A 24,604-nucleotide genomic window follows, 5' to 3' on the forward strand; every position below is an offset into this window, starting at 1 on the left:
GAGGTGCAGCTGCGACAGGACGGATGATAGCAGCGCGGGAAAACCAGCTGGGGAGAGCAGGGAGCGATTTGTCTGCTGCATCAATCACTTTGCTCTGGAGCCTGCCTTCCTGAGCTGCTGGCATTACAGTTGTGAGTTGGAGGCTAAGAAGCCTCAGCGCTCTCCCAGACGCGGCGGGGGGGGGGCATTCTTTGCAGCGCGGGAAAACCAGCCCGGGAGAGCAGGGAGCGATTTCTCTGCTGCATCAATCACTTTCCTCTGGAGCCTGCCTTCCTGAGCTGCTGGCATTAAAGTTGTGATTTGGAGGCTAAGAAGCCTCAGCGCTCTCCCAGACGCGGGGGGGGGGGGCAGGGCCGACTTGTACTTTTCCAGCATGTTCAGATCTTTTTGAATTCTATCTCTTATCTTCTGCTGCTCCAAATTTAGTGTCATCTGCAAATTTTATGAGTAGCCCCTTCACACCCTCATCCAGATCATTTATAAAAATACTGAAAAGTACCAAGCCCAGAACCAAGCCCTGTGGCACCCCACTGGATACCTCCCTCCATTCAGATGAAATGCCATTGATAACTTCTCTCTGAGTGCAGTTCTCCAATCAGTTCCCTATCCACCTAATTATCCTACAGTCCAGTCCACAGTCCATTAGTTTACCCATCAGAACATCTTGGGGAACCCTGTCAAAAGCTTTACTGAAATCCAAGTAAACAAGCTTTCCCTCGATCCAGTTAACTCGTCACTCGATCAAAGAAGGAAATGAAGTTGGTCTTGCAGGACCTGTTGGGGACAAATCTGTGCTGACTTCCCTGGATCACCAAGTTGTCCTTTAGATGCTCGCATGTTGATCCCAGGTATCATCCCTGGGACAGAGGTCAAATTGACTGGCCTGTAGTTTCCTGGGTTATCCCTCCTCCCTTTTTTGAAAATTGGGATAACATATGCCCTCCTCCAGTCTTGTGACATGTCTCCCATCCTCCAAGAAGTCTGGAAGATGATGGCCAAAGGCTCCCTAAAGATCTCTAGAAAGTTCTTTGAGCACTCAGATGCGTACCATCTGGCCCTGGGGATTTGTACTCATTCAATGCATCCAGGTGCTTCTCAACAGCCTCTCTGTCCATGTCAGCCAGCAGCCTAGATTCTGTGACTTGCCTACTACCATCTCCAGAAAAGCCTGTTCTCTTCTTCAGGGGAAAAACTGAGGCAAAATAGGCACTGAGCCTTTCTGCTTTCTCTCTTACGTTCAGAGTTTCTCCATTTTCACCCAACAGTGGGCCGATCGCCTCTTTTATCTTGCGTTTGCTTCTCACGTATCTGAAGAAGAGTTTCTTGTTGTAGCGAGCCTCCTTGACTAGCTTTAGCTCACTGGGAGCTTTGGGTTCTCTGATGGCTGACCTACAGTGCCTAGCAACCCGCGGATACTCTTCTTTAGAGGTGCACCCTTGCCTTCATTTCTTGACCATTTACTTTTTCTCCCTTAGCATATCACGTAGTTCTCTGCTCATCCACATTGGCTTCTTGGATCCCCTACCATGTTTACTTTTTGTTGGAATAGCGACAGCTTGAGCTTGCAAGAGCTTTTGTTTTAGGAGAGCCCAACCTTCACTTGCTCCTTTCCTTTCTAGCAGTCTTGCCCATGGAATGATTCTCATCATACCTCTGAGTTAATTAAAGTCTGCCTTACTGAAATATAACTTACATGTGTGGTTATGAACTTCCTTGGTGCTCCAAAGTAAAAGGAGTTCTAGCAGGACATGGTCACTTCCTCCTAAGGTCCCCACCACCTTCACCCCATCTATCATCTCTTGCCTGTTGGTCAATATTAAGTCAAGTATGGCTGAGCCCCTCGTAGCTTCCTCCACCATTTGATGAAGGAAGTTGTCATCCAGACAGGTCAGGAAGTTGTGTGACTGTGGACACTTTGCAGAGTTTGTCTCCCAGCACACATCAGGGATGTTGAAGTCACCCATAACTACCGGGTCATATTGTTTGGATACCCTGTCAAGCTTTTCAGTGAGGGCAGCATCCACCTCTTCATCCTAGTCAGGAGGTCTGTAGCAGACTCCAACCACAATACTGTTTGTCCTTCCTTCCCATATCCTCACCCATATACTTTCCACTGGGCTGTCTCTCTCCTCCTGCAGTATTTCCTGACAAACCCTCTCTTCACATACAGTGCCACTCTACCTCCTCTTCAACCCTTTCGGTTTTTCTTGAACAACTTGTATCCACCCACTACTACATTCCAGTTATGGGAATCATCCCACCAAGTCTCTGTAATGCCTACTAAATCGTATCCCTCTGTCTGCATTAGAAGCTCAAGCTCTTCCTTCTTATTACCCAAGCTTTGAGCATTGGTACATAGACACCTAAAGCCCCGCACCTTTGGCTCCATTAGACCTGGCCCTCCCAGGTGGGCCTTTGTTGTTTACTCCCCTTTATTTAAATCCCTGTGTTGGTCATCTCATTCCCCTTGTGGTGTCAGCTTAAAGCCCTCTTGATCAATCTCTCCAGGTTCCTGCCAAACACATTATTCTCTGACCTTGACAGGTGAAGTCGTCCAGAAGACATAGCCCGTAGTCCCATAATCCAAATCATTCCTGCCAGCACCACCAACGCAGCCAGTGGTTCACCTCCATTATCATCTGTTCCTGTCGTATTCCCTTTCCTATGACAGGAAGAATTGAAGAGAACACCACTTGTGCTTCCATTCCCTTCAATTTCCTCCCAAGAGCTTCATCGTCAGCCTTAATGTTTTTGATGTTGTTCACGGCCGTGTCATTAGTTCCCACATGGACCATCACAAATGGGAATGCTCTGTAGGTTTGATGAGTTTAGGGATCTTCTCTGTAATATCTTTCATTTTCACCCCTGGCAAGCAATGCACTTTTTGGGTCGGGGGTCAGGCCTGGACACATGACATTCCATACCCCTCAGCAGGGAGTCACCTATGACCAATACCTTCCTTTTCCTTCCAGTGCCATTTCTTTGTATCTCCCTGTCCTTCTCCCACTGTTTACCTTGTGTTTGTGATACTTCCACAAGCAGTGTTTCCGTCTTTAGTCCTTAGTTCTAATGGCACGGAGTTCTGTCTTGCTCGACGCCTTTGGGGTCTTGCTGTAGTGGTCTGAGGAGTCTTGTTAGGGCAGTCAACCACACTGTTGTTGCTTTGACTGGTCTCTCCTTCCCTATGCAGGACATCAAAGCTTCTATTAATGATCTCCTCCCCTTCCTTGATCTCATGGAGAGTAGTAATTTTTTTCTCGAGGCTTCAAACTTTCTCCTCTAAGAGTCCTATCAACTTACACTTCTGACAAGTGTAGTCCGTCTTGTTCTCAGGGAGGAAGACAAACATGGCACACTCCCAACAGGTGACTGGAAATGGTCCATGAGCATTCATCATCTCTTCCCCAAGAGAATTCTTTAATCTAGAAATACCTTGGTGTGCTGATGTACCCTGAAACTTAAAGAACTGACCAAATGGCTACCTGAGCCAAAAGGGGGAACAAGAACAACAATGTACAATTTTCTTAACTACTTATGGGGTCCCAGGCTAAGAGCCACAGGGCAAGAGCTCTTTGGCTCGTGCCTCTGGCAAGGAGGAGCCTTATATAATTAAAGGGTCACCCGGTAGAGGGTGGGGCCAGCAGTCAGCCCAAGGCAAAACTGCTAAAAGCTGCAATCAGTTACACCCAGGCAAAAGAGACAAACAGAAACCACACTTCCTCAAACAAGCACCACTCTCCAACAGACTTTGCACACCCTCAAACACTGTCCTCCCACAGTAACCTCAGCTACTTCTCAGCAGTTAAGGAAAGGCAAATAATAAAACACTCATCACTCATAAGAACATAAGAGAAGCCAGTGTTGGTCCATCCAGTCCAACACTCTGTCACACAGTGGCCAAAAATACCAGGTGCCAAAAATACCACTCCAGCAGCAGCTTCCTTACCTGCCCTTTCTCAGAGTCTAGTAAATCAAGTGTAGTTTAAATATTCAAACAAAGTAGAAGTTCTGTGTGGAAATTACTTTTATTGGAATAATAATTGGAAAAAATAGTATAATGTGCTTCCTTTACATTAGTTCACTAAAAATCCTGAGTGTGCTAAAATTGTTAATGCTCTAATTTTGGCACACTCCAAAGACCTAGACATGACATACCATGGCCATGGTTGTCCACTTATCTGTTCCAACAGAATTTAACTCTCTTCCGTGAAGGTCACTGAGGATCTTCAATTTTCATTATCTGTGGATTACTCGGTAGTTCTGTATCAGATTGGTGGTTATGATTTCCCTTTTACCATGTGAGATGAGACTCACACATAAACAAGAATTTTAGCATTGGTTTTGTTTTGTCTGCTATAGCCAGTCATGCTAATTTTTAATAATCTGAATTACTGTGTGTATTTATGGTTTTATATTCTCACTTTACAAATAAAAGAAATACCCATGTACTTGCTCACACAATTTCTAGGGATAATCACCTGAAAAGCATTAATTACAACGTTGAAACTGCCCAGCTTGTTAGTTTTATGAAATGATGAATCTTTAGAAATGGAAAATTTTCAACCAAAAAATAAAGCAGTAGAAAAATTCCTGGCCCCACGTGTCTGGTTCTCACCCTCCTTCTCCCTCTAAACAACCCTGTGAGGTTGGTTGGGCTGAGAGAAGATGATGGGCTCAAAATCACTAACAGTGCAATCCTAAACGTTGTTATACCCTTTGAAGTCCACTGATCTCTGCAAAGGATTGCACTATTGGTAAGTTTCTTCATAGAGTGGGGATTTAAATACAGGATCCACCTAAAATAAATACAGGGTCCTAAACTGACCCTCTAAATAGTACCCAATTTTGGCTGTCCTTATGAACAAATGCAGAGCGTAAACTGACAAGGCAGCACTACCTGTTGTTAGTGAAATTAAAAATTGATTTTTTGTTAAATTAAATAGTTGTGCAAATCTTATATAATTTTTTAAAAGAAAAGGTTTGTGGCATGGTAGAATGGCCCTTCTGTGGGCTAGAGATTACAAACATACAGTGAGTCTCCAGCTGACTCTTTTTTACCTGCCCACCAAGTATGTTGAAGATTGGATTTTGGGGGCCGAATTACAGCCCCAAAGCAGGTGCTCCCAGGAAAGTGCTGTCTGGGGAAATCACAGCCGCAGGTTCAGGAGTGTGTCTTACGGACTCCCTGCAAGCTAGAGGTATCAAACTTGCAGAGGAGCTCCCCAGGCTGCCCTTCTTCCGGCTCGCCACATTTCATGAAGATTGACTTGGGGGCGGGGTTGAGTAGCACCCCCCCAAAGCAGGTGCCCCCAGGAAAGTGCTGTCTGGGAAAATCATGGCCACTATTTCAGGAGAGTGTCAAACAGACCCCCTGCAAGTTAGAGGCATCAGCTTCATAGAGGATCTCCCTGGGCTGCCCCTCATCCTGCCTTCCACATTTCGTGAGGATTGGCTGTGGGGGGAGTGAGTAGCAGCCCCTCCAAAGCAGGTGAACTCAGGAAAGTGCTCTCTGGGGAAACACAGCTGACCCTCCTCCTTGGGCCTGGAAGGCAGTCACCAGCCTGCCTTCCCCTGGTGACTGGGTTTTTGGGGGGTGGCCTGCCATACACCTTGGGCCTGGGAGGTGGTCACCCAATTGTGAAGATGGATTCTGGGGGTGGCCAACCCTTCTCCTCTGGCTTGGGAAGCAGTCACCCACCCACTTCCTCACTGGGGACATGGATTTTGGGGGTGATCACCCCTTCCCCTCATGCCTGGGAGGTGATCACCTGCCCGCCTCCTCATTGGGAACATAGATTCTGGGTGTGGTCAACCCTTCCCCTCGGGCCCAGGAGGCAGTCAACTGCCCATTGTTGCTGTAGATGGGGAAACCTTGGGTGCAGTCAAACGAGCTCGCTTGTATGGGTGGATGTTTGACAAGGTAGAGGTTTGTGTAGATGGATGTTGGTCCATGAGCTAGGTGTTGTGCTATGAGGTAGATCTTGGGTCTTGTGGTAGGTGTTGTGCTATGAGGTAGATCTTGGTTTGTGAGGTGGGCATTGCGCTATGAGGTAGATCTTGGTTCTTGGTAGGACACAACTCATGAGGAAGCAAACATGGATGGGGAGGCTGGAAGCAACAATTCTTGGTGGGACACAACTCGTGAGGAGGCAGATGTGGATGGGGGAGGCTGGAATTGATTATTTTTGGGGGGACAGATATGGTGAAGAGACGTATGTGGATGAGGAGGATGGAAGCACCGATTCTTGGGGGAACACAACTCATGAGGAGGCAGATGTGAATGGGGGAGGCTGGAAGTGCTGATTCTTGGGGGGGGGACAAAATCATGAGTTGGCAGATGTGGATGAGGGGAGGCTGGAAGTTATATTTCTTAGGGGGACACAAATGCTAAGGAGGAGGTGTTCGCAAATCCCAGTGAGGGGGAGTGTGGTGGAGTGGCCCTTGAGTGCAAAGGAGAAAAGCCTTTTAATGTAGAAACACAGCCCTGGGGGAGAGCAACCACAGTGTCATGGACGTGGATGAGGAAGAGCTTGCAGAAACCACAGCTGGCCCCTCTGAAGCAGCAGAGGATAGCTGGCAGTTGCCTGTAACAGCAGTCTTCATACCTGGCCCAGATAAGGGGGAAGAACTGCAAGCTGAAAGTCCTCCTGACTCACCCCCGCATGTGACTCGTTTAAGGGAGCGATTGCAGCAAAACTTAGCAACCAGGTGACAAGAGTCCAGGCTACAGGGAAAATGTTCGGCCAGCCCAGAGTTCTAACAGGAGCCTAGGCGATTGTGCAGCTGGCTAATGGAAGCAGCATTTAACTCACACTTTGGGCAGTACTCTTCATGGAAGCAACGAGTCAGCTTTGTGCTGCTTCCATCCACTTCGGTTCAGCTCTTGCACCTAGACCTTCAGACCTCCTGGCTTTGGACTTGGCTCTGTCTTCCTGGCTCTGGCTTGGCTTTGGGACTACACTTCTGGTTATTGATTTTGGACTTGGCTCTGTTTTTGGTTCCTGACCAATGCTCCCTCTAAGCTGTGGAGTCCTGTGAGCAAAAATTCTACTTCGTGAGCCACTGGCATTAAAGTTGTGTGAGCAATTTGGCATAAACTAGTTTGCTCTGGAGCCATCCTTCCTGAGCTGAGAGAAAAATGTGTGAGCCGGTGGCTAAAAAACTCTGAGCTAGCTCACACTAACTCAGCTTAGGGGGAACACTGCTCCTGACCCCAGCTTGGCTTTGGACTTTGCACTGTCTTCTTGGCTCCTGACCTTGGCCTGTTCTGGACTCCCTTTGACTGGCACCCCAGCCCATGACACACAGCCAGAATCCTATCTCCCCAACAGGGTAGGCTGGAAATGAGAAAGGCCTTTTAACAATAGCCCTGAATGAAAGTGGTTGGCCACAACCAGAATCAATTTTCCCAACAGGGTGGGTGACAGGAGGCTTGAAGCACCGATTCTAGGTGGGACACAAGTCATGAGGAGGCAGACGTGAGTGGGGTGAGGCTGGAAGCAACAATTTCATGGGGGAAAGAAATCATGAGAAGGCAAGTGTGGACATGAGGATGAAAGGGACAATTCTTGGGGGTAAGGATATGGTGAAGAGATGTGTGTAGATGGAGGGAGGCTAGAAGTGACAATTCTTGGGGGGATGCAAAGGTATAGGAGGAGGTGTGCATTGATGGGGGAGGCTGAAAGTGATAATTCTGGGGGGGACAGATATGAAGAAGAGGTGTGGATGGGGGGAGTCTGGAAGCGACAGTTCTAAGGGGGACATAATGGCATAGGAGGAGGCATGCATTGACGAGAGGTTGGAAGCAACAATTTTTGGGGAGACGCTTGGGGGAACAGATATGGTGGAGAGGTGTGTGTGTGGACAGGGGAGGCTGGAAGTGAATTCTGAGGGGGATGCAAAGGCATAGGAGAAGGCGTGCATTGACAGCAGAGGCTGGAAGTGACAATTCTTGGGGGGACAGATATGGTGAAAAGGTGTGTGGATGAGGGGAGGCTAGAAGCGACAATTCTAAGGGGGCTGGAAAAGCATAGGAGGAGGCGTGCATTGACATGGAGAGGCTGGAAGCAGCAATTCTTGGGGGTACACAGGCGTAGGAGGAAGCGTGCATTGATGGGGAGGCTGAAAGCAACAATTCTTGGGGGGACAGATATGGTGAAGAGATGGGGCGAGGCTAGAAGCGACAATTCTTAGGGGGAACACAAAGGCATAGGAGGAAGCGTGCATTGACGGGAGGCTGGAAGCGCTGATTCTGAGGGGGACGCAAATGCTTAGGAGGAGCCCCTCTGCTCTAAGTAAACACCAAACACAACCCCAGCCAGGGAGAAGTGTTCACAAATCCCAATGTGGGGTGTGTGTGGGGGTCCTCAGCCAAGGAGCTGAGTAGCTAAGTCCCGCTGGTCAGTGTGAACAGAAGGACACCATGTTATGCCATCAGCTGGATGTTGCTTAATGAGGTAGGTTGTGCTGTGAGGTGAATGTGGGTACTCTAGGTATGAGGTAGGTGTTACATTATGTGGTGGATGCTGCTTGTGTTGTGCAGAAAGCCCCACCCCACCACCCACCCCACCACCCACCCCTGGCAGAGGCAGCCATCCTCCCACACAAGTGCCAAGAGCGCAATCTGCAGGCCGCATACCAGAGGACTCATAGAGGACTGGGTGAGGAGGAGAGATGGGTCCTGACTCCCCAAGGTCCAGAGAGGGGTACCCTAGCAGGGGGAGGTTGACCTTGAGGAAGACCAACTCATCCACCAGGGCCAGGTCCAGGCATGAGCAATGGGGGCTGAGGATGTCTCCCAGGTGGGTGAACACCCGCTCACTCTGGACACTGGTGGGGGGGCAGGAGATGAGGCTCATGGCCACACAGGACAGGTCAGGCCAGATGGCAGTCTTGTGTGACCAGTACTCCAGGGGATTGGAGTCAGCAGGCTCGGCAAGGTACTCCCTCACCATCACCTCCGCCGAGTCCTCTGCTGGGGCATGCTTGGCCTTGACTAGGATGAAGAAGTGGCCTTGCTGATGCTGAACTCCCAAGTCACCACTGAGGATCAGTACTGGGGATCCTTCCTGGTTGGGCTTTTGGGGGCTGAGGTGCTGGGTTGCTCCTCCTCTCCCCCTGCCCCCCCATTCCATTCCCCGTTCCCTCTGGCTACATTGGTTGGCCTGCAGCCTCTGCATTCCTCTGCAGAAGTCCTGCCTCCATTGTGGGAACTCCGCATTACAGAGACCGATGCTATCCTTTAGACGGGGGTCACAAATGCAACCCATTTTGTACTCCCCCTTCTTGCACAGAGGATGCAACCAGGTGGCTACGCCCACCCACAACCTCTCTGCCAAAGCCCTGGCCCTCGGGAGAAGAGCTGCCCCCTGCTCCAGTGTGGAGGCCAACGCCTGGTTCAGCCTCTGGATCAGGGGGATGGCTTGCCCCAGGCTGGCCATATGGGAGCAGAGGACACTGGTGATGTCCTGGAATGGCTTCAGGACTTGCACCATTTGGGAGAGTGTCAGTTAGTCATTTGAGCTTATGCTGAGCTGCTGTCCCCCCATGCAGGATGGGCATAGAGGAGATAACTCTTCTGCTCCACCAGATGCACAATCATTGCATAGGTGGAGTTCCAGCAGGTGGGCATGTCCTGTATGAGCCAGTGTTCAGGCTCCTCCCCTTCCCCCGACTCGTGTAGCTGGTAGGCAGACTTGATGTGAGAGAAGTGGGCAGCCAGGTGCTGGCAGGTCTCCAACAAGGAGCACATCCCCAGTGTGGCCACTTTCCAAGTGGGCTTGACACTGCTCACCAGCCCAAAAGCATCCCTCACCACCAGGTGTAGGGTGTGCGCCAGGCAGATGGTGCCCTTGAGGGGCCCAGCCTTCACCACCGCCAGCATGTCAGCGCCAGTGTCCATGACCATGTAGCCATGGCTGTTGTCACCCATGCCCACCCAATCACTCGGGCTAGCTTGGATCATGATGGCAATGTTCTTCACCGTGTGGTCTGTATTCATCCCCTGTGCATGGAGCAGAACCACTTTGTAGCCTGGCGGCAGGACTGCCCCCTCCTCCCAGGGTCCTGGTCTTGCACCACCCTTGCCCCAGCAGTCCAGAGGTCCTCCAGTTGCCACCAGTAGCAGGTAAGGGAGAGGTAGCCATGCTGCTGGCTGCTCCACAGGTCTGTCGTGAAGTGCACAGTTCGCTCTTGCACTCTGGACAGCTTGGCCTTGACCATCGCCACTGCAGAGTGGTACATGGAGGGCAAGACTTGCCAGCTCAGGATCCTTTGTGAGGGGATGTAATACCATGGAGCAATGTAGCGCAGTAGCCACATCCTCCGTGATGGACATTCACGGCAACCATCTCACTGACGAGATGAGTGAGTCTCCTGGGTCTTCCCCCTACTCCTTTTGCTTGACCTCCCTGAGGGTGGCCTGCCTGTGGCTGGAGGTTCCACTCCCACCCACAGCACCCTCAGTGTGAGTCTTTTTCCTTGGAGGAGACTCCTGTCTCCTTGCTCCCCACTGAGACAAAGTGGGCCTCTTCTTCCCTCTGCTGGGTGCCATTCTTTGCTTTGGAGGCAACAGACTTGGGTGCGCCCTTTTCAGGTGCTGGTGGAGGGTGATAAGTGTCCCTCTGGATCTGGAGATTGCACACCAGGCACTTTGCCACACAGGGGTCATTGGGGAGGGTCTGGAAATGCTCCCCAAGTGTGGCCTGAAAATGGGGACTCAGAGTTGGGGCAAGCCAGAGGCTTAGCCACTGTGGTGTGGTGTTGGGCTGAGAGGACTGACGAAGGGCTGGATGCAAGACAGGAGCAGCCCCAAGGAGTTGGGATGTGGAGGGGCTGGATGTCTCCTCACCCACCCCTAATTTACCACTCTCAGATTCCTCTTCCGCAAATAGTTTTAGCAACTGCTCTGGTTTTGGCAGCGCTAATAGCTCTTCTGCCTCCAGGTGCATCCCCAAGAACACATTGGACAAAAGGGGCTCTGAGACCCCGGTGACACCCCAGTGGGGTGGCAGGACAGGCCTTTTCCACAGGGATGGGGCCTGTGGGACAGTGGGGTGGACTTCTTCCCCTTGCAACAAGCACCCCTGTCCCCCACTGTCCCCCACTCTCATCCTTATGGCACAGAGGGGTGTTGACAATTAGGTGGGAGGATCAGTCCTCAGCCAAGGCTGAGCCCCTCTGCCTGGCTGTAGCAGAGGGACAGGTGGTGGCTAAGGACCCCAAGCCCACCAGACTCTGCCCCAGCCTGGGACAGGTATGCAAAAATCCCACTAAAGGGGAGGGGTTTTTTGGGGGGGTCCTCAGCCAAGGAACCCACTGGCTGAGCCCCTCTGCCTGGCTGTAGGAGGGGAATAGATGCCTCAGAGAGCCATGAAGCACCAACATTGTTCATAGTACTCCTTCCCTCTCTGCCACTAACAGTTAACTCCCATTCTGCCTGCTGCCAAGTAAAAAGAGCGGTGTGTGAGCTTGGGGGTATATATCCATTCCGCTCCCACAGACCAGAATGGGAGCTCTCTTGTTGGCAGCCAGAGCTGCCTGTCAAGCTTTGGAGGGCCACTATATGTGTTTCCAGAGTTGCAGAAGGGCTGCAGAAGTCCACCCCCCACCTTCCGGTTGTTTTGACAATTCATCAGCGTTAGTGTGTCTGGCTCACAAACCGCTGCCATGAACCTCACAAACCCCAGTGAAAAACACGGTGGTTTGTGAGCAGTTCGTGGGAGATGTGATCTCATGAATCAGCCATGTTCATGACAAAATTAGGTTTGTGACAAGGTTTGTGCCCATCCCTACCGTCATATCCTATAGTATTTTAAATTCCTGATATGAAATAGAACATTATGAATGAAAGTGTACTGGACAGTAATTGGAGTATTTGATTCCTTGATTTTTTAAAAACTGCTGTTCACATACTTTACACTCTGCCCCTATGATGTCAACACTTTAAGGCAAATGAAAAGTGTCTGATCTTGCAGGGAACTTTGGTTGCATCCCAGCTCCTCTCTGTCCAATATTTTCTTTACAGGAGAAAAAAGACGGTGAGGAAGATGCTAAACTTCGATCATAGGTCTTATTTTTCTCTGTCTTTTTTCTTCTGTCACAAAAGGGAAGATGTGAAATGGAGAACCTATTTTGCTTGAGTGGTACCAGTAAGAGGTTTGTTTCTCCTCTGCCTTCTTTCTTAGATTGTGCTGAGGTTTGGGGATGTTGCCCTTTGTGAGGGGACAGGGTACTGGACAGAAGACATTCCACAAGAGGAGCGGGTTCTTAGGAGAGGGCAAGGTGGGAGATTTTGTCAGTACAGAGTCAAGTTATTGACAAGGCAAACCAGTGAAGCAAAGGCAGCTTCTAGTCTGTTTTAGATAAGTTGCAAAATGCTTAAATTACTGTACTTATTCATAAAGTTATGAATTTGGAAAAACTTTTTTGTGGTAGAGCTTAAAAAGTAGATTTTAAAAATGGGCTCTCAAAGGTAATCTTAATAGTACGTCTGCTTAAAAACACATTTCTCAAATTGAGACTTCTGTGCTATGTACTCATAGAATGAAATAACAAAAGGTTTTAAAAACCAAGTTTAATAACTAAGGGTGACAAATACATTTTATACCACCTAACTCTAATGCCATATTTCTTGAAATTTTTACTGAATAAATGTGTTTGAATTCTGACCATTGTGTACTGTAGTCACTGGTTACAAACATTTTATTTGATGTTCCTTTTTATTTTCACACATGACACTCTGCTTTGTTGTTGTTGTTGTTGTTGGTAGCCTTGCTCATTGTTTGTGTTAGATACTTTCCTCCCTTTTCTCATCTTTATTTTCATTTTCCAAAGATATTGTCTTGGGGTTTTTTTGTATCCAAAAACAGAGGCGTTTTGGCATCAGCTCACATATTGGTCTTTTAATGAGGTCCCAATATGTAAAAACATTTCCATGCATGTGGTGGTCTACCAAAGGAGAGGGGTCCAATCTAGGCATTTTCTGGAGGACACTCATTTACTATTTTGCACTGCTGTTTCTCTCTTAGTACTTGCTGCTTCCATTATAGTCCCAACTTCTAATAGCATTTGGGTTCAGCTTCTAGATATTTTCTTCTTCTTCAGAATATTTTTGTGTGCCTGGACAGTATATGTTGTCTCCTGAATGCTGTCGGGGGAACACAGATGTTGCATCTGTGTGAGATTTAAAAACAAAATGAGATTAGAGACTGCAGCCAGAAGGTGCAAGAAGTTTGGATTATGTGGGGCAATAGTGAGTTATGTGATGAATTGCAAAGAGATAAGAAAAGCCCGGAAATTCTCTTAGTAATTGCTTGTGGTGACCTCTAGGAGCAGGAGGCCAGTACATACAGAAGTGTGTGGGGGGGTTTCTGAACATAGTCATGTGTGGCTTCAGTAAGAGACTATGCATGTATGCTGACCTTGGTTTACTTTGTTTTGATTTCATGTTCTGCATGTAGCATAGACCCCCAATCTAGCAAGAGTGATGAATTATGGAAGTTAATTTCATGCAATAATTACTTTCCAGATTGCATCCCACATGCACAGCTGGATTGTTACCTGGGATGAAACCCCCCACATATGTCACCTAAAACTGTGCACAGTTATTCCTGCCAGAGTGGGTCAGTGTATGTATCTTATATCAGTAGTCAGTGTAATTAGGTTTGACAGGCCTGGTTATTGGAGAGTGGGCTGAATTTCCCCCAACAGGTGATTGGGTCAAGGGAGGGACTGTGGGTCAAGGGAGGCACAAAAACTGTCTCATTAAATGAAGAATGCTGCACTTTCCTCCTCTTTTTCAGTTTCACAGCTAACTTGTGAGCATCATTATGTCTGCATCAGGGTTTTCATTAACCATATTTGGTACAAACCTACAGACCTCAGTTTGTTTTATACTTTGGTTGCAAGTTGAGGTTTGGTGCAAGCCATGATTGCTTGGCAGAAATACTGGTGCTGGTGTAGTTTTTTTTTAATATAATAATTTTTATTTCCTAGTTTAAGTGTACATTAACATCGTTCCATTGTTTCATTTTGGGTATTTTAACATTTTCTTAGCCCCCATTCCTATTTTGGTTAATTTATTAATTTCCTTCCTTTCCTCCAAATTAACATTAGAATACACTATTTCTGATTTCCCTATATTAATTCTTAATCCTGATAACGCTTCAAAATCTTCTAATATAACTTTCAATTCTTTAATTCCCTCTTTAGGGTTGGACATAATTATAATTATGTCATCTGCAAATAGGTTAATTTTCATCTCTTCTTTACCCAGTCCTCCATCCTTCTATTCTGCCTGAGTTTCTAATTCTTTTGGCCAGTTGTTCCATTGCCATTATGAATAAGGCTGGTGAGAGAGGACATCCCTGTCTTACTCCCCTTGAGATTGAGAATTGTTCAGTGTGTTCATTATTCACCTTGACTACCGCTGTACCATCTCTATAAATTTCCTGAATTGTTTTTATAAATGATTGGCCTATCTCATATTTCGACATAATGGCCCACAGAAATTCATGGGACAATGTGTCAAACACTTTATATACATCCAATTTAAGTAGTCCTATTTTTCTCAGGGCTCTTTTTGTAGCAGGAACTCCTTTGCATATTAGGCCTCACACCCCTAATGTAGCCAATCCTCCAAGAGTTTACAGAGCTCTTCATACAGGAGCTACTGTAAGCTCTTGGAGGATTGGCTACATTAGGGGTGTTTCGCTTAATATGCAAATTAGTACCTGCTACAAAAAGAGCCCTAATATATTTCTTATAGGATGTGCTATACTTCTACCTTTCACAAACCCATACTGATCTTCTTTTATTATGTGAGGGATTACGGTTTTAAGTCTGTTTGCCATTATTTTAGAGAAAATTTTGTAATCCTGATTTAATAAACTTATTGGTCTATATGAACCCACTTCTTGAGGATCTTTCTGGGGTTTCAATATTAAAGTTATTTCCACTGTCCTCCAGGTATTAGCGGCCTTTCCTCCCTTTAATATAGTGTTAAACATTATCTGTAGTTCCGGAATTAATATTCCTTTCATTTCCTTATAAAATTCTGTTGTAAATCCATCTAAACCCGGGGACTTGCCAGTTTTCAAACCCTTTATTACCTCATCTATTTCTTGAACTGTAATTTCTTTCTCTAAACTTACTTTTTTCAAGTCTTTTAGCCTTATTCCTATTTGCTCCTTCGAATTCAGCTGTATCTTTTTTCCCATATAAAGTTTTATAGAAGTCTAAAAAGGCTTCTCTAATCTCTTTTGGGTTCTGTGTTATTTTTGCATTTGTTCTAATACCTTTTGCTTATCTTTTCTACCCTTCAAATAATTTGCCAATCTCCCAGCTGAGTTTATTGTAGCCCTCTGGAATTCATTCCTTACCATAGTTTGTTTTTTCCATAATGCTATGGAGTCTAGAGATTCTAATTGCCTTTTGAGTTCTTTAATTAAATTTTGCCTATTATGGCCTATTATGCTTGGTTTCTTTGTAACATTTCCAATTCTTGGATTTTCCTTCTCCTATTAGAGAACCTTTTTAAATTTCTTTTTTTTTCATTATACATTGTCCCCTAATTACTGCTTTGGCTGCATCCCAGAGGATATCCGTGGCCACTGTTCCTCTATTTTCCTGAAAATATAGTTTTAACTGGTTTTCCATGAATTGTTTATCTTTTTCTTTTACCATAATCATATTATTATATCTCCATAATCTTTTAGTCTGTTCACATTTTATATCTATTTCTATGCTTAACGGGGCACGGTCTGAAATCTATATTGGATGGGTTGTTATTCTTTTCAACTCCCAATTATTTGATCTTTTAAAAATTATATGATCCAAACATGAAGCAGTTTTATGTCTGCTAGTGAAATGAGTTGGTTGGGGGTTCAAACCTAAAGCTTCATATGCTTCTATAATGGTTTGTTATCCTTTTTTGCTTTGTGTGTTTCCTGCAAACACATAATATCTATATCCTGTTGCTTTGTGAATCTAGCAAGTCTATACCTTTTGAGATCAGAACTTAGACCATTGACGTTCAGTGTCAGCACCTTCAACATCTTATCCATATTCTTTTGCACTTAAATTTCCCTGATTCCCTGGCTGAGCATTTACTTTTGTTATTCTTCCCTCCCTACCCCCCAAGATTCCCCTTCCCTCTTCTCCTCCGCCCCCTCTCTCCTGTCCCTGGTATAGAGCTTGTGGATGGGGAAGATAGCTTATCCCCCTCTCTATACCTTTTGGTGTGCGCATCCCCCCCTCCTTCATATTTAGTTATATCCTTTAATTGTGACCTCTTGTCCTATGGATACTTCCCTTTTCTTGTGTCTATGAGAGCCTTCTTGGCTGTTTTTCCTGACGTCTGGCAGCTTCCTCTTCTCCTCCTCCTCCTCCTCCTTCTAATGTTGTAGTCTCCTCCATCCTCGTTTGGGATTCCGTATTCCCTGGGTCAATTCCTAGTTTCTTTAGAAGTTTCACTGTTTCTGCTGGGTTTCTTGCAATTAATCTCTCCCCATCTCTAAAAATGACTATGGAGGCTGGGTATGCCCAGGTGAACTGTATCTTATTATAGAAAAGTTTCTCAGCATACGGTTTCATTAGGCTCTTTTGTTTCAGTGTTTCTTGGCAAAAATCTTGCCTTACATAAATTCTCTTCTCTTTATATTTCAGATCTTTATTTTTCTTCAGAACAAGGAATATTTGTTGTTGCAGTTTTTCCCTAGCAAACTTAATTATCACAGGGTGTGGTTCCCCTCTTCTCCTTTTGCCCTGCAGCCTATGTGCGCGTTCTATCTGTTCCTTATTTAATTTTATTCCTTGCTCTGATAACCATTTCATTGTGCACTTTTCTGATTGCTTTGAATCTATGTCCTCTGGGATTCCGTGTATGATTAAATTAGCTCTTCGGCTTCTATCTGAAAGTTCTGCATTGAGCCTCTTCAGCTGGCTAATTTGTTCCTTGTTTTCCTTCGCTGTTTTATCAGCTTGGGTAGCCAGTTCTTTGATTCCCTTAACTTCCATACTCATTTGTTTAACCTCCTGTTTTACATCTGCAATTGCTGTCCTTATCTTCTCTTGTGATTCCAACATTAGGCTTTGGAATTGAGCCATCTGTTCAGATAGCGCTTTGACCGTGGTGCCATTTTAACTGATCCCTGCTGGTGTTACCTTCTTATCTTGAAAATCCAGTAAATATTTTCCTGCCATCAACCGCTGCCAAGTTTTCAGGTTCTCTATTGCCTTGGACACTCTCCCGCTTGTTTTTCTGCACTTTAGTAGGGATATTTACACTCCTTTTAGGTCATAATTCTTTCTCCTGTCGGAGGGGGAAGGCAAAGGCTTCTTACTCCTTACAGCATGCGCACACCGACCTACTGGTGCTGGTGTAATGATAACTCCAGAACCAAGAGAGAAAGGAAACTATAGTATTGCATTGATTTATTATTACGGTTGTTGACCAGAACACAGTAATACAAATGAAACACATTTATACCCAAGCTCAAACATTTCAGTTTGCTATAAATGAATATATTTGTAAAATACAAAATATTGTAAAATAAATAAATCATTTATATAAGCGAAAATATTAAAAATATAAAACAATCTCTAAAATATTAACTAGTATGATTTATCCATATTTTCTTCAACTTAATTACCAGCAACCATACTTAGCAATTTTAAAGGTGACATCTCTATTTTTATCAGCGGGCTTTTTTTTTTAGGTGACTTTTTTGATCTTTTCCTTGGAAGCTAGAAATTACTGGTGCTACCAAGGACTCCCGAATCTGCTTATAGATTTTACAGTCAAAAATTATGTGGATTAATGTCTCAACGCTCCTGTCCCCACATGGACATAAGCATTCTTCTAAAGGTGTCTTTTTATATTTGCCTTCCAGTATTGCAGTAGGCAGTGCATCATATCTTAGCAAAGTGAAAGCACTCCTATAAGTGAGATTCTCTAAACTGTTGACATAAGGCATCAATAAAGGCCTATTTAGGGTGTTCAAATCAGTTATATTACTCTTTACCCTGTTCAGATCGTGTTGTCTTTCATCACCTAGAATCCTTTGTTTTACCACTGACTTCACTTGATCCAGCTGCATAGACAATAGATACTGTTCTGAGAGTCCATAGTAGCCTAGTTTCTTTCTCAACCTAATGAGCCATGGTGGAGTAAAGTTGTCTTTTAAAATTAAATGAGCAATCCCATACTCGTTGTAGGCTAGTTTCAACAAGTATCTAAAAACTGCTATCCACATCCTAGCTTCTACCGTCACCATTCCCGTCTCTATTCTAATTGCTGCATTTGATATATTGGATGGAGTTTGAAAAACTGCCCTTAGGAATTTGGTCTGGATCCTCTCCATATTATTACTATTATTATGGGCTGCATATAATACTTGCATAAGATATTTCATGGCAAAAAGCTTAATAGCTGCTGCCACATTACGTCCCCCTCTAGTCCAATAATATTTTAATTGCTCCAGCACTCTTTTGTGCATTGGCAGAAGCATACTTTATAAGAGCACTTTTCTTACCATTATCCTGAATGATTACCCCCAAATATTTATAACAGTGTACCTGCTCTATCTTGTTCTTATTGATGTACCATGTATAAGCCTTTGCTGGGCTTGCAAAATACATTATTTTTGTTTTAGCATAGTTAATTTCTAACCAGTTTTGCTGACAATACCTATGTATGCAGTGCTCTCTGTGGACCAACTGGGGTTCTCGAGAGAAGCAACATATCATCCGCATATAAGAGGACTGCTGTATGTTTATTTGCTAACTTTGGGCGGGGGGGCTCCAATAAATTTAAACAACCAGCAAGAAAGATCATTCACATAAAAGTTAAATAGCAATGGTGCCAATATGCATCCCTGTTTCACCCCTTTCTCTGTTCTAATAGGGGCAGTAATATGTCCTTGTAGGGTGCATCTTACTCGCAATGTAGCGCTCTTATATAATGCTTGAATCAGAAACAAAAGGTGTCTACATCCATTGTTGAAGCTTTTAGTTTATCCCATAGAATCTTTCTTGAAATTGAGTCAAATGCTGATTTAAAGTCAACAAATGCTACATATAGTGACGCCATAGCTTTAGAATAATATTTTGCACTTAAATGTTCTTCTTCTTTTTTTTTTAGCCTCCTGGAGGGGATTTTTTATTGCATTTTCTATAGACTACAAACTACAATGAAAAAAGGGAGGGGACAATTACATCTAAGGGAGAAAGGAAAGAAAACCACTAATAACTAAAACCCCAAGTATAGGAGATCATTTCAACCGCTTATATCAGTGTTAGTCTAAAAATGCTAAAATCACATTGAACTTGGTCGATTAAGCTATGATATTAGTCTTCATATCGATTGATTACACTGTTTAGAAAGAGTCACCAAAGCATCATTAATAATGAAAGCTTATAAGGCACAATTCAGAGTTCTTCAGTCATTATTTGTTTTATCTTTTCTTATTCTCAATTGATAATCGCATTTGGGGGCCGCCGCCCCCTTTTCAGAAGCAGAGTCCTCGTCATAAGAATCCTTGCTAGGTTTGCTGTCCTCATCCTCTCTGCCGTCCTCTCCTGAATCTCCCAGTTGCAGTCTCAGAAACTCACATGCTTTAGAAACAGAGTCAATTTTTTCTTTTTTATCCTTTAATTTGAAAAGGACACCCTCGGGAATCAACCACCTGTAAGGAATGCTTTTTGTTTGCAAGAACATAATCAAGTCCTTATATATCTATCTCTTTTTTCTTATTTCAAAAGGAATATCTTTTAGAATTCTGGTGGTGTTGTCTCCAATTTTTAAGGGTGCTCCTGAAGTTGCTTTCAGTATTTGATCCCGCACATGTCTCTTCGAGAATCTTACCAGTATTTCCCCAGGCAGATTATTTTTCTTGATGTATACGGAGTAGGCTCTGTAATCCACATCCATTTCACTTATAAGATAGTCCGTTTTTAAATCTGCAATTGGGGCAAGCGCATCACTCAGAAGTTGTTTCAGATTCTCATCTTTAGCCTCAAGGACACCTTGGAACCGGAGAACTAGGTTGGCTTTTTCCATTTGTAGCTGCATGAGCTGATATTCGTCAGAAACTTGCTTCTTTTCCAGTAACTGCACCCTTTTGATAACCTTTTTGGATTTGACATCCATTTCCTTCACCTTCTCAGCTGTTTGCTCCGTCTTTTTGGTAATTTCATTCAGTTAGAGCTGCGGAGCTGCAAAGTTCTGGTTTAATGCTGTCAGCTTTTGATTGATATTCGTCATCTGATCCAGTAGAGGGCACAAAGAGTCCACTAGCAACTTTGAAAACTCTGTGGTATCTTCCGGTCGGGGGCTCATGCTTCCAGTCAGTTTCATTTTCGCCTGCCTTTCTTTCTCCGCTTTTCTCAGCACCATTTTTATGGATTGTTTACTTTTTAAAAGTTTTGCTAAAGTCTCTGCAATTCAGCCAAGTGCTTATTCACGCTTTCGTGTGCTCTTCAAAACAGATTTTAGTGCTTATAGTTCCACCCCCCCCGGAAGATCGCTGTTTTACTCATGCGTATGGGAGGGCCCCCTCCCCCGCTCACTAGTCTCACTGATCCCAGGGGGCTTTCTTTTATAATCCTGGTATTTCCATTAAGGAGCTGCGGTGGCTCAAGTGGTTAAGACGCTGAACTGCAGGCTGTGGAAGGTCGGTAGTTCAGCAGTTCGAGACCCGAGTGCCGCATGACGGAGTGAGCTCCCGTCTCTGGTTCCAGCTCCTGCCAACCTAGCAGTTAGAAAGCAAGAAATTGCAAGTAGATAAATAGGTACCACTTCAGTGGGAAGGTAACAGCGTTCCGTGCGCCTTGGTGTTTAGTCATGCCGGCCACATGACCATGGAAACGTCTTCAGACAGTGCTGGCTCTTCGGATTTGGAACGGAGATGAGCACCGCAACCCTAGAGTCGGATTTGACTGGCTTTCGAGCAAGGGAACCTTTACCTATTTCCGTTAAACTCTACTAACTGTTCATTGGTGGTCCGGAGACCTCGCCACAAGTACGTTTACAATGCCTGATCTCCAACACTTGTCCTGGTCGGCGTCTCTAGTTCCATTCGGACACCCAACGGCTGGACCATCAGGGTGGAGGAGCGCCTCAATTCTTCAGCATCGCGCTGGCGAAGAGGCCACCCCTCAATAGCCCCATGGCTAGGAGCCTTTCACCAAGGCTCCGGGGTGTGCGTGCGAACAATCGCCCTCCCTCCGAACCGCCGTGCGCAGATCGCCTCCCCAGGAGGTCTGGAGAATGCGTCCGCTAGCGGGTCACCATTAAACCGGAAGTCTCCACCTAGATGTTCTAATATCATGCAATGATCTATAGCTGAATAATTTCCTCTAGAACCTGTTTGCTCCTCGGCCATATACTTCTCTTGTTCAAGCCAATCTCTAATTTTCCGCTGTAAGTGCCTTGCATATCATTTGCTCAGAGTACTAAGTAAGCTAATTAGTTTATTTATTTATTCTTTGTACCTGTAATTTGTAGGTACACCCTTACCTTTCTTGTATATAGGAACAATAATTGGAAACCACCACCCCCAATCCTTTGGAATTTTCCCTGTTCTATCAGTTGCTGTAAATAAGGCTGCTAACACCAGAATCCACCATTCTGAATGCTTTTTTATTAGTTCCAGTGGAATTAAATCAACACCAGAAGCTTTTCCAGATTTTAGTGTTTGAATTAGGTTTTTCACCTCAGTGGGCTCAACTGGTGGCCATTCTGGAAGATTTATCATACTACCATAATCAATTTCCTAATCTCATTATCAACGTATACTTCCCTAAAATATCTTTCCCGTTCTTCAGGTAATATACAGTTGTTCGTTATTACCATGGGCCTAGCTGGGACATCTGATACAAGCCTCCAAAACAAAGATGTATTTTTATTTTGCAATGATTGTCTCAGGTGTAACCATCCTGCTTCCTTATGGTCTTTTTTCTTACACCGGAGCAGTACTTTATATTGTGATTTCTGATGAGAGGACTTCTCATATTATATGCAGAAAATAATTTAATTTGGGAATACCCATGCTTTAGAATACTTGCAGTGTAGCTCATTGGTTACATAGAACAGGTTATGAGTTGTATTTTTTGCTAGTTACAACTTGTGTGAGGGTGGTAATGTAAGCTGTTCTAGATGTAAGTAAAGATTGACTAGTCTTATTGTCTTATTGTGACAGCCATCTATTTTGGTGGTGATACGATTTCTCTTGGTGCCCCTTCCTGACTATTTGTTAGACTTTTCATACAACTTTTGTTGATTCAAGATAAACTTAAAAATAGTGTATGAACTACAATATTAAAATCAGTTAGATCCATAGAAATTTTGTGTGTGTTAAAAGCAGGTTTTCAGGATGCAGTACAGAATCCCAGATCTTGTGTTGAGTGCAGTACATCATGTGAAATTCTAGTCATATGTATTAAAATAAGTTACTGAGTATGGTATTTCAGAAGTCTGAGGGTCATGTTTTTAACATTTAACTGTACATACATGTGCTAAATTTGTGACCACATGACAGATTTTTATGTAGGTATCTTGTCTAGCACATTTTTTGTCAGAGGGTAGGATTTGACGTCATCTATTTTCTATAAGTAGGAAAGGAAGTGGCACTTTTTGGTGGAAGTGTGAACTGTACCAGCAAAATATTTTGAAAGCGGCTGATACAATTTAAGTCTTGCTGTCTAAATTCAGCAAAAGTTGTCCAGGAATCTTTGAATGTAGATCTGAAGAATTCACTGTTGCCTCAAAGCTGTGCAGCCTAAGATTTGCTGGATTAATTATGACGTCACACTACGGTAGCCAAAGGGCATAGTACTTGAAAGAATAACAGAAGCCCTCTGGGGGATCAGAGGGTCTGTTACCAGTCTACAAATGAATTGAAATTACACTGTATCTGCTTGAAGGACTCCCTTGACAAGAGTAAAATCATGGGAAAGCTATGTATACCACATTTCAGTTTGAAACATTAACATTTCCCATGGAAGAGGCACTGATATTTAACTATTTTTGCAAATTTAAGATTTTGAAAAGTTCTAAAGCCCTGACTAATCAATTTAATAATTCTGAACAGTCCTCTTGTTATGTCAAAGGGATCTGTAGGTTTCGGTATTTGAATTCCATTGATGGGTCAGGGAAAGCGAGCAGAATAGGGACAGAGGGAGGAGGATGGGCTGTGAAGGAGGACTGACCAGCTCTGCTGGGCTTGGAAGAACCTCAGCTAGTACTTAATCTGTTATAATACGGTTTCTATTTTTCCAAGGTTTTATTGCGTGACTGTTTGAAAGAGATTTCTTCTCCACACTGTGTTCCTTGGTCAATACACATACACACACATATATTTTTGCTCTATCCTTAGGTGAAAACATCGGAATTTTATCGTTACTCCCGGCAATTGCGGCATGAGGTGGAACAAGCTATGAATTATTTCCATTGTGTTCACCAGCAGCCTTTGATGGAAATGAAATCAAATCGCATTCGTTCTGCCAAACCCCAAACTGCAGTATTTAGAGGAATGATAGGGCACAGCATGGTAAATAGTAAAATCCTCCTCCTGCACAAACCAAGGGTCTGGTGGGAGCTGGAAGGCCCGCAAGTACCTTTACGTCCAGACTGCCTTGCCATTGTTAATAACTTTGTATTCTTATTAGGTGGGGAAGAGCTGGGTCCAGATGGTGAATTTCATGCTTCTTCCAAAGTGTTCAGATATGATCCAAGACAAAACTCCTGGCTGAGAATGGCAGACATGTCTGTACCACGCTCAGAATTTGCTGTTGGAGTTATTGGCAGGTACATCTATGCTGTGGCTGGGAGGACAAGGGATGAGACGTTTTATTCAACAGAGAGATATGATATCACAGAAGACAAATGGGAATTTGTGGATCCCTATCCAGTCAATAAATATGGACATGAAGGAACTGTTCTTGGGAACAAGCTGTACATCACGGGTGGAATTACATCCTCTTCGACATCTAAGCAGGTGTGCGTGTTTGATCCCAGTAAAGAAGGGACTGTGGAACAACGAACAAGGAGGACTCAAGTGGTCACTAACTGCTGGGAAAACAAATGCAAAATGAATTATGCAAGATGTTTTCACAAAATGATTTCTTATAACGGCAAACTTTATGTTTTTGGAGGTGTCTGTGTAATCCTTAGAGCCTCTTTTGAGTCTCAGGGATGTCCATCCACAGAGGTTTATGACCCAGATCTTGATCAGTGGACTATTTTGGCTTCTATGCCAATTGGTAGAAGTGGCCATGGTGTAGCTGTGTTGGACAAGCAGATAATGGTTCTTGGAGGCCTGTGTTACAATGGTCACTACAGTGATTCAATTCTCACTTTTGATCCGGAAGATAATAAATGGAAAGAAGATGAATATCCAAGAATGCCCTGCAAACTAGATGGTTTACAAGTTTGTAGTCTACATTTTCCTGAATATGTATTGGAACACGTTAGACGCTGCAGCTAAAAGATCCAGAAAACTATAAACTGGTGGGGTGGAAGGGGAGAAGAGGGAAAGCAGATTTAGGCCCACTGAAGACATTGACCTGTGTAATACACCTCTTAATTTAATAAAGAAAAGAAAGA

General features: G+C 44.5%; 1 protein-coding gene across 2 annotated transcripts in view; it reads left to right on the forward strand.

Moving 5' to 3' along the window:
* The window catches only part of KLHL15 (kelch like family member 15), a 44,910-nt gene extending 20,366 nt beyond the window's left edge, over positions 1 to 24,544 (forward strand). For both annotated transcript variants that reach the window (XM_015415440.1, XM_015415441.1), the window contains exon 3: positions 23,376 to 24,544. In XM_015415440.1, the coding sequence (XP_015270926.1) occupies positions 23,376 to 24,485 (1,110 nt within the window). In that variant the 3' untranslated portion in view covers positions 24,486 to 24,544. The remainder of the gene's footprint in view (positions 1 to 23,375) is intronic.
* The last annotated feature ends 60 nt before the right edge of the window (positions 24,545 to 24,604 follow it).

The sequence above is a fragment of the Gekko japonicus genome, unplaced genomic scaffold, assembly GCF_001447785.1.
Source record: "Gekko japonicus isolate JY-2015 unplaced genomic scaffold, Gekko_japonicus_V1.1 scaffold1295, whole genome shotgun sequence".
NCBI classification, from domain to species: domain Eukaryota; kingdom Metazoa; phylum Chordata; class Lepidosauria; order Squamata; family Gekkonidae; genus Gekko; species Gekko japonicus.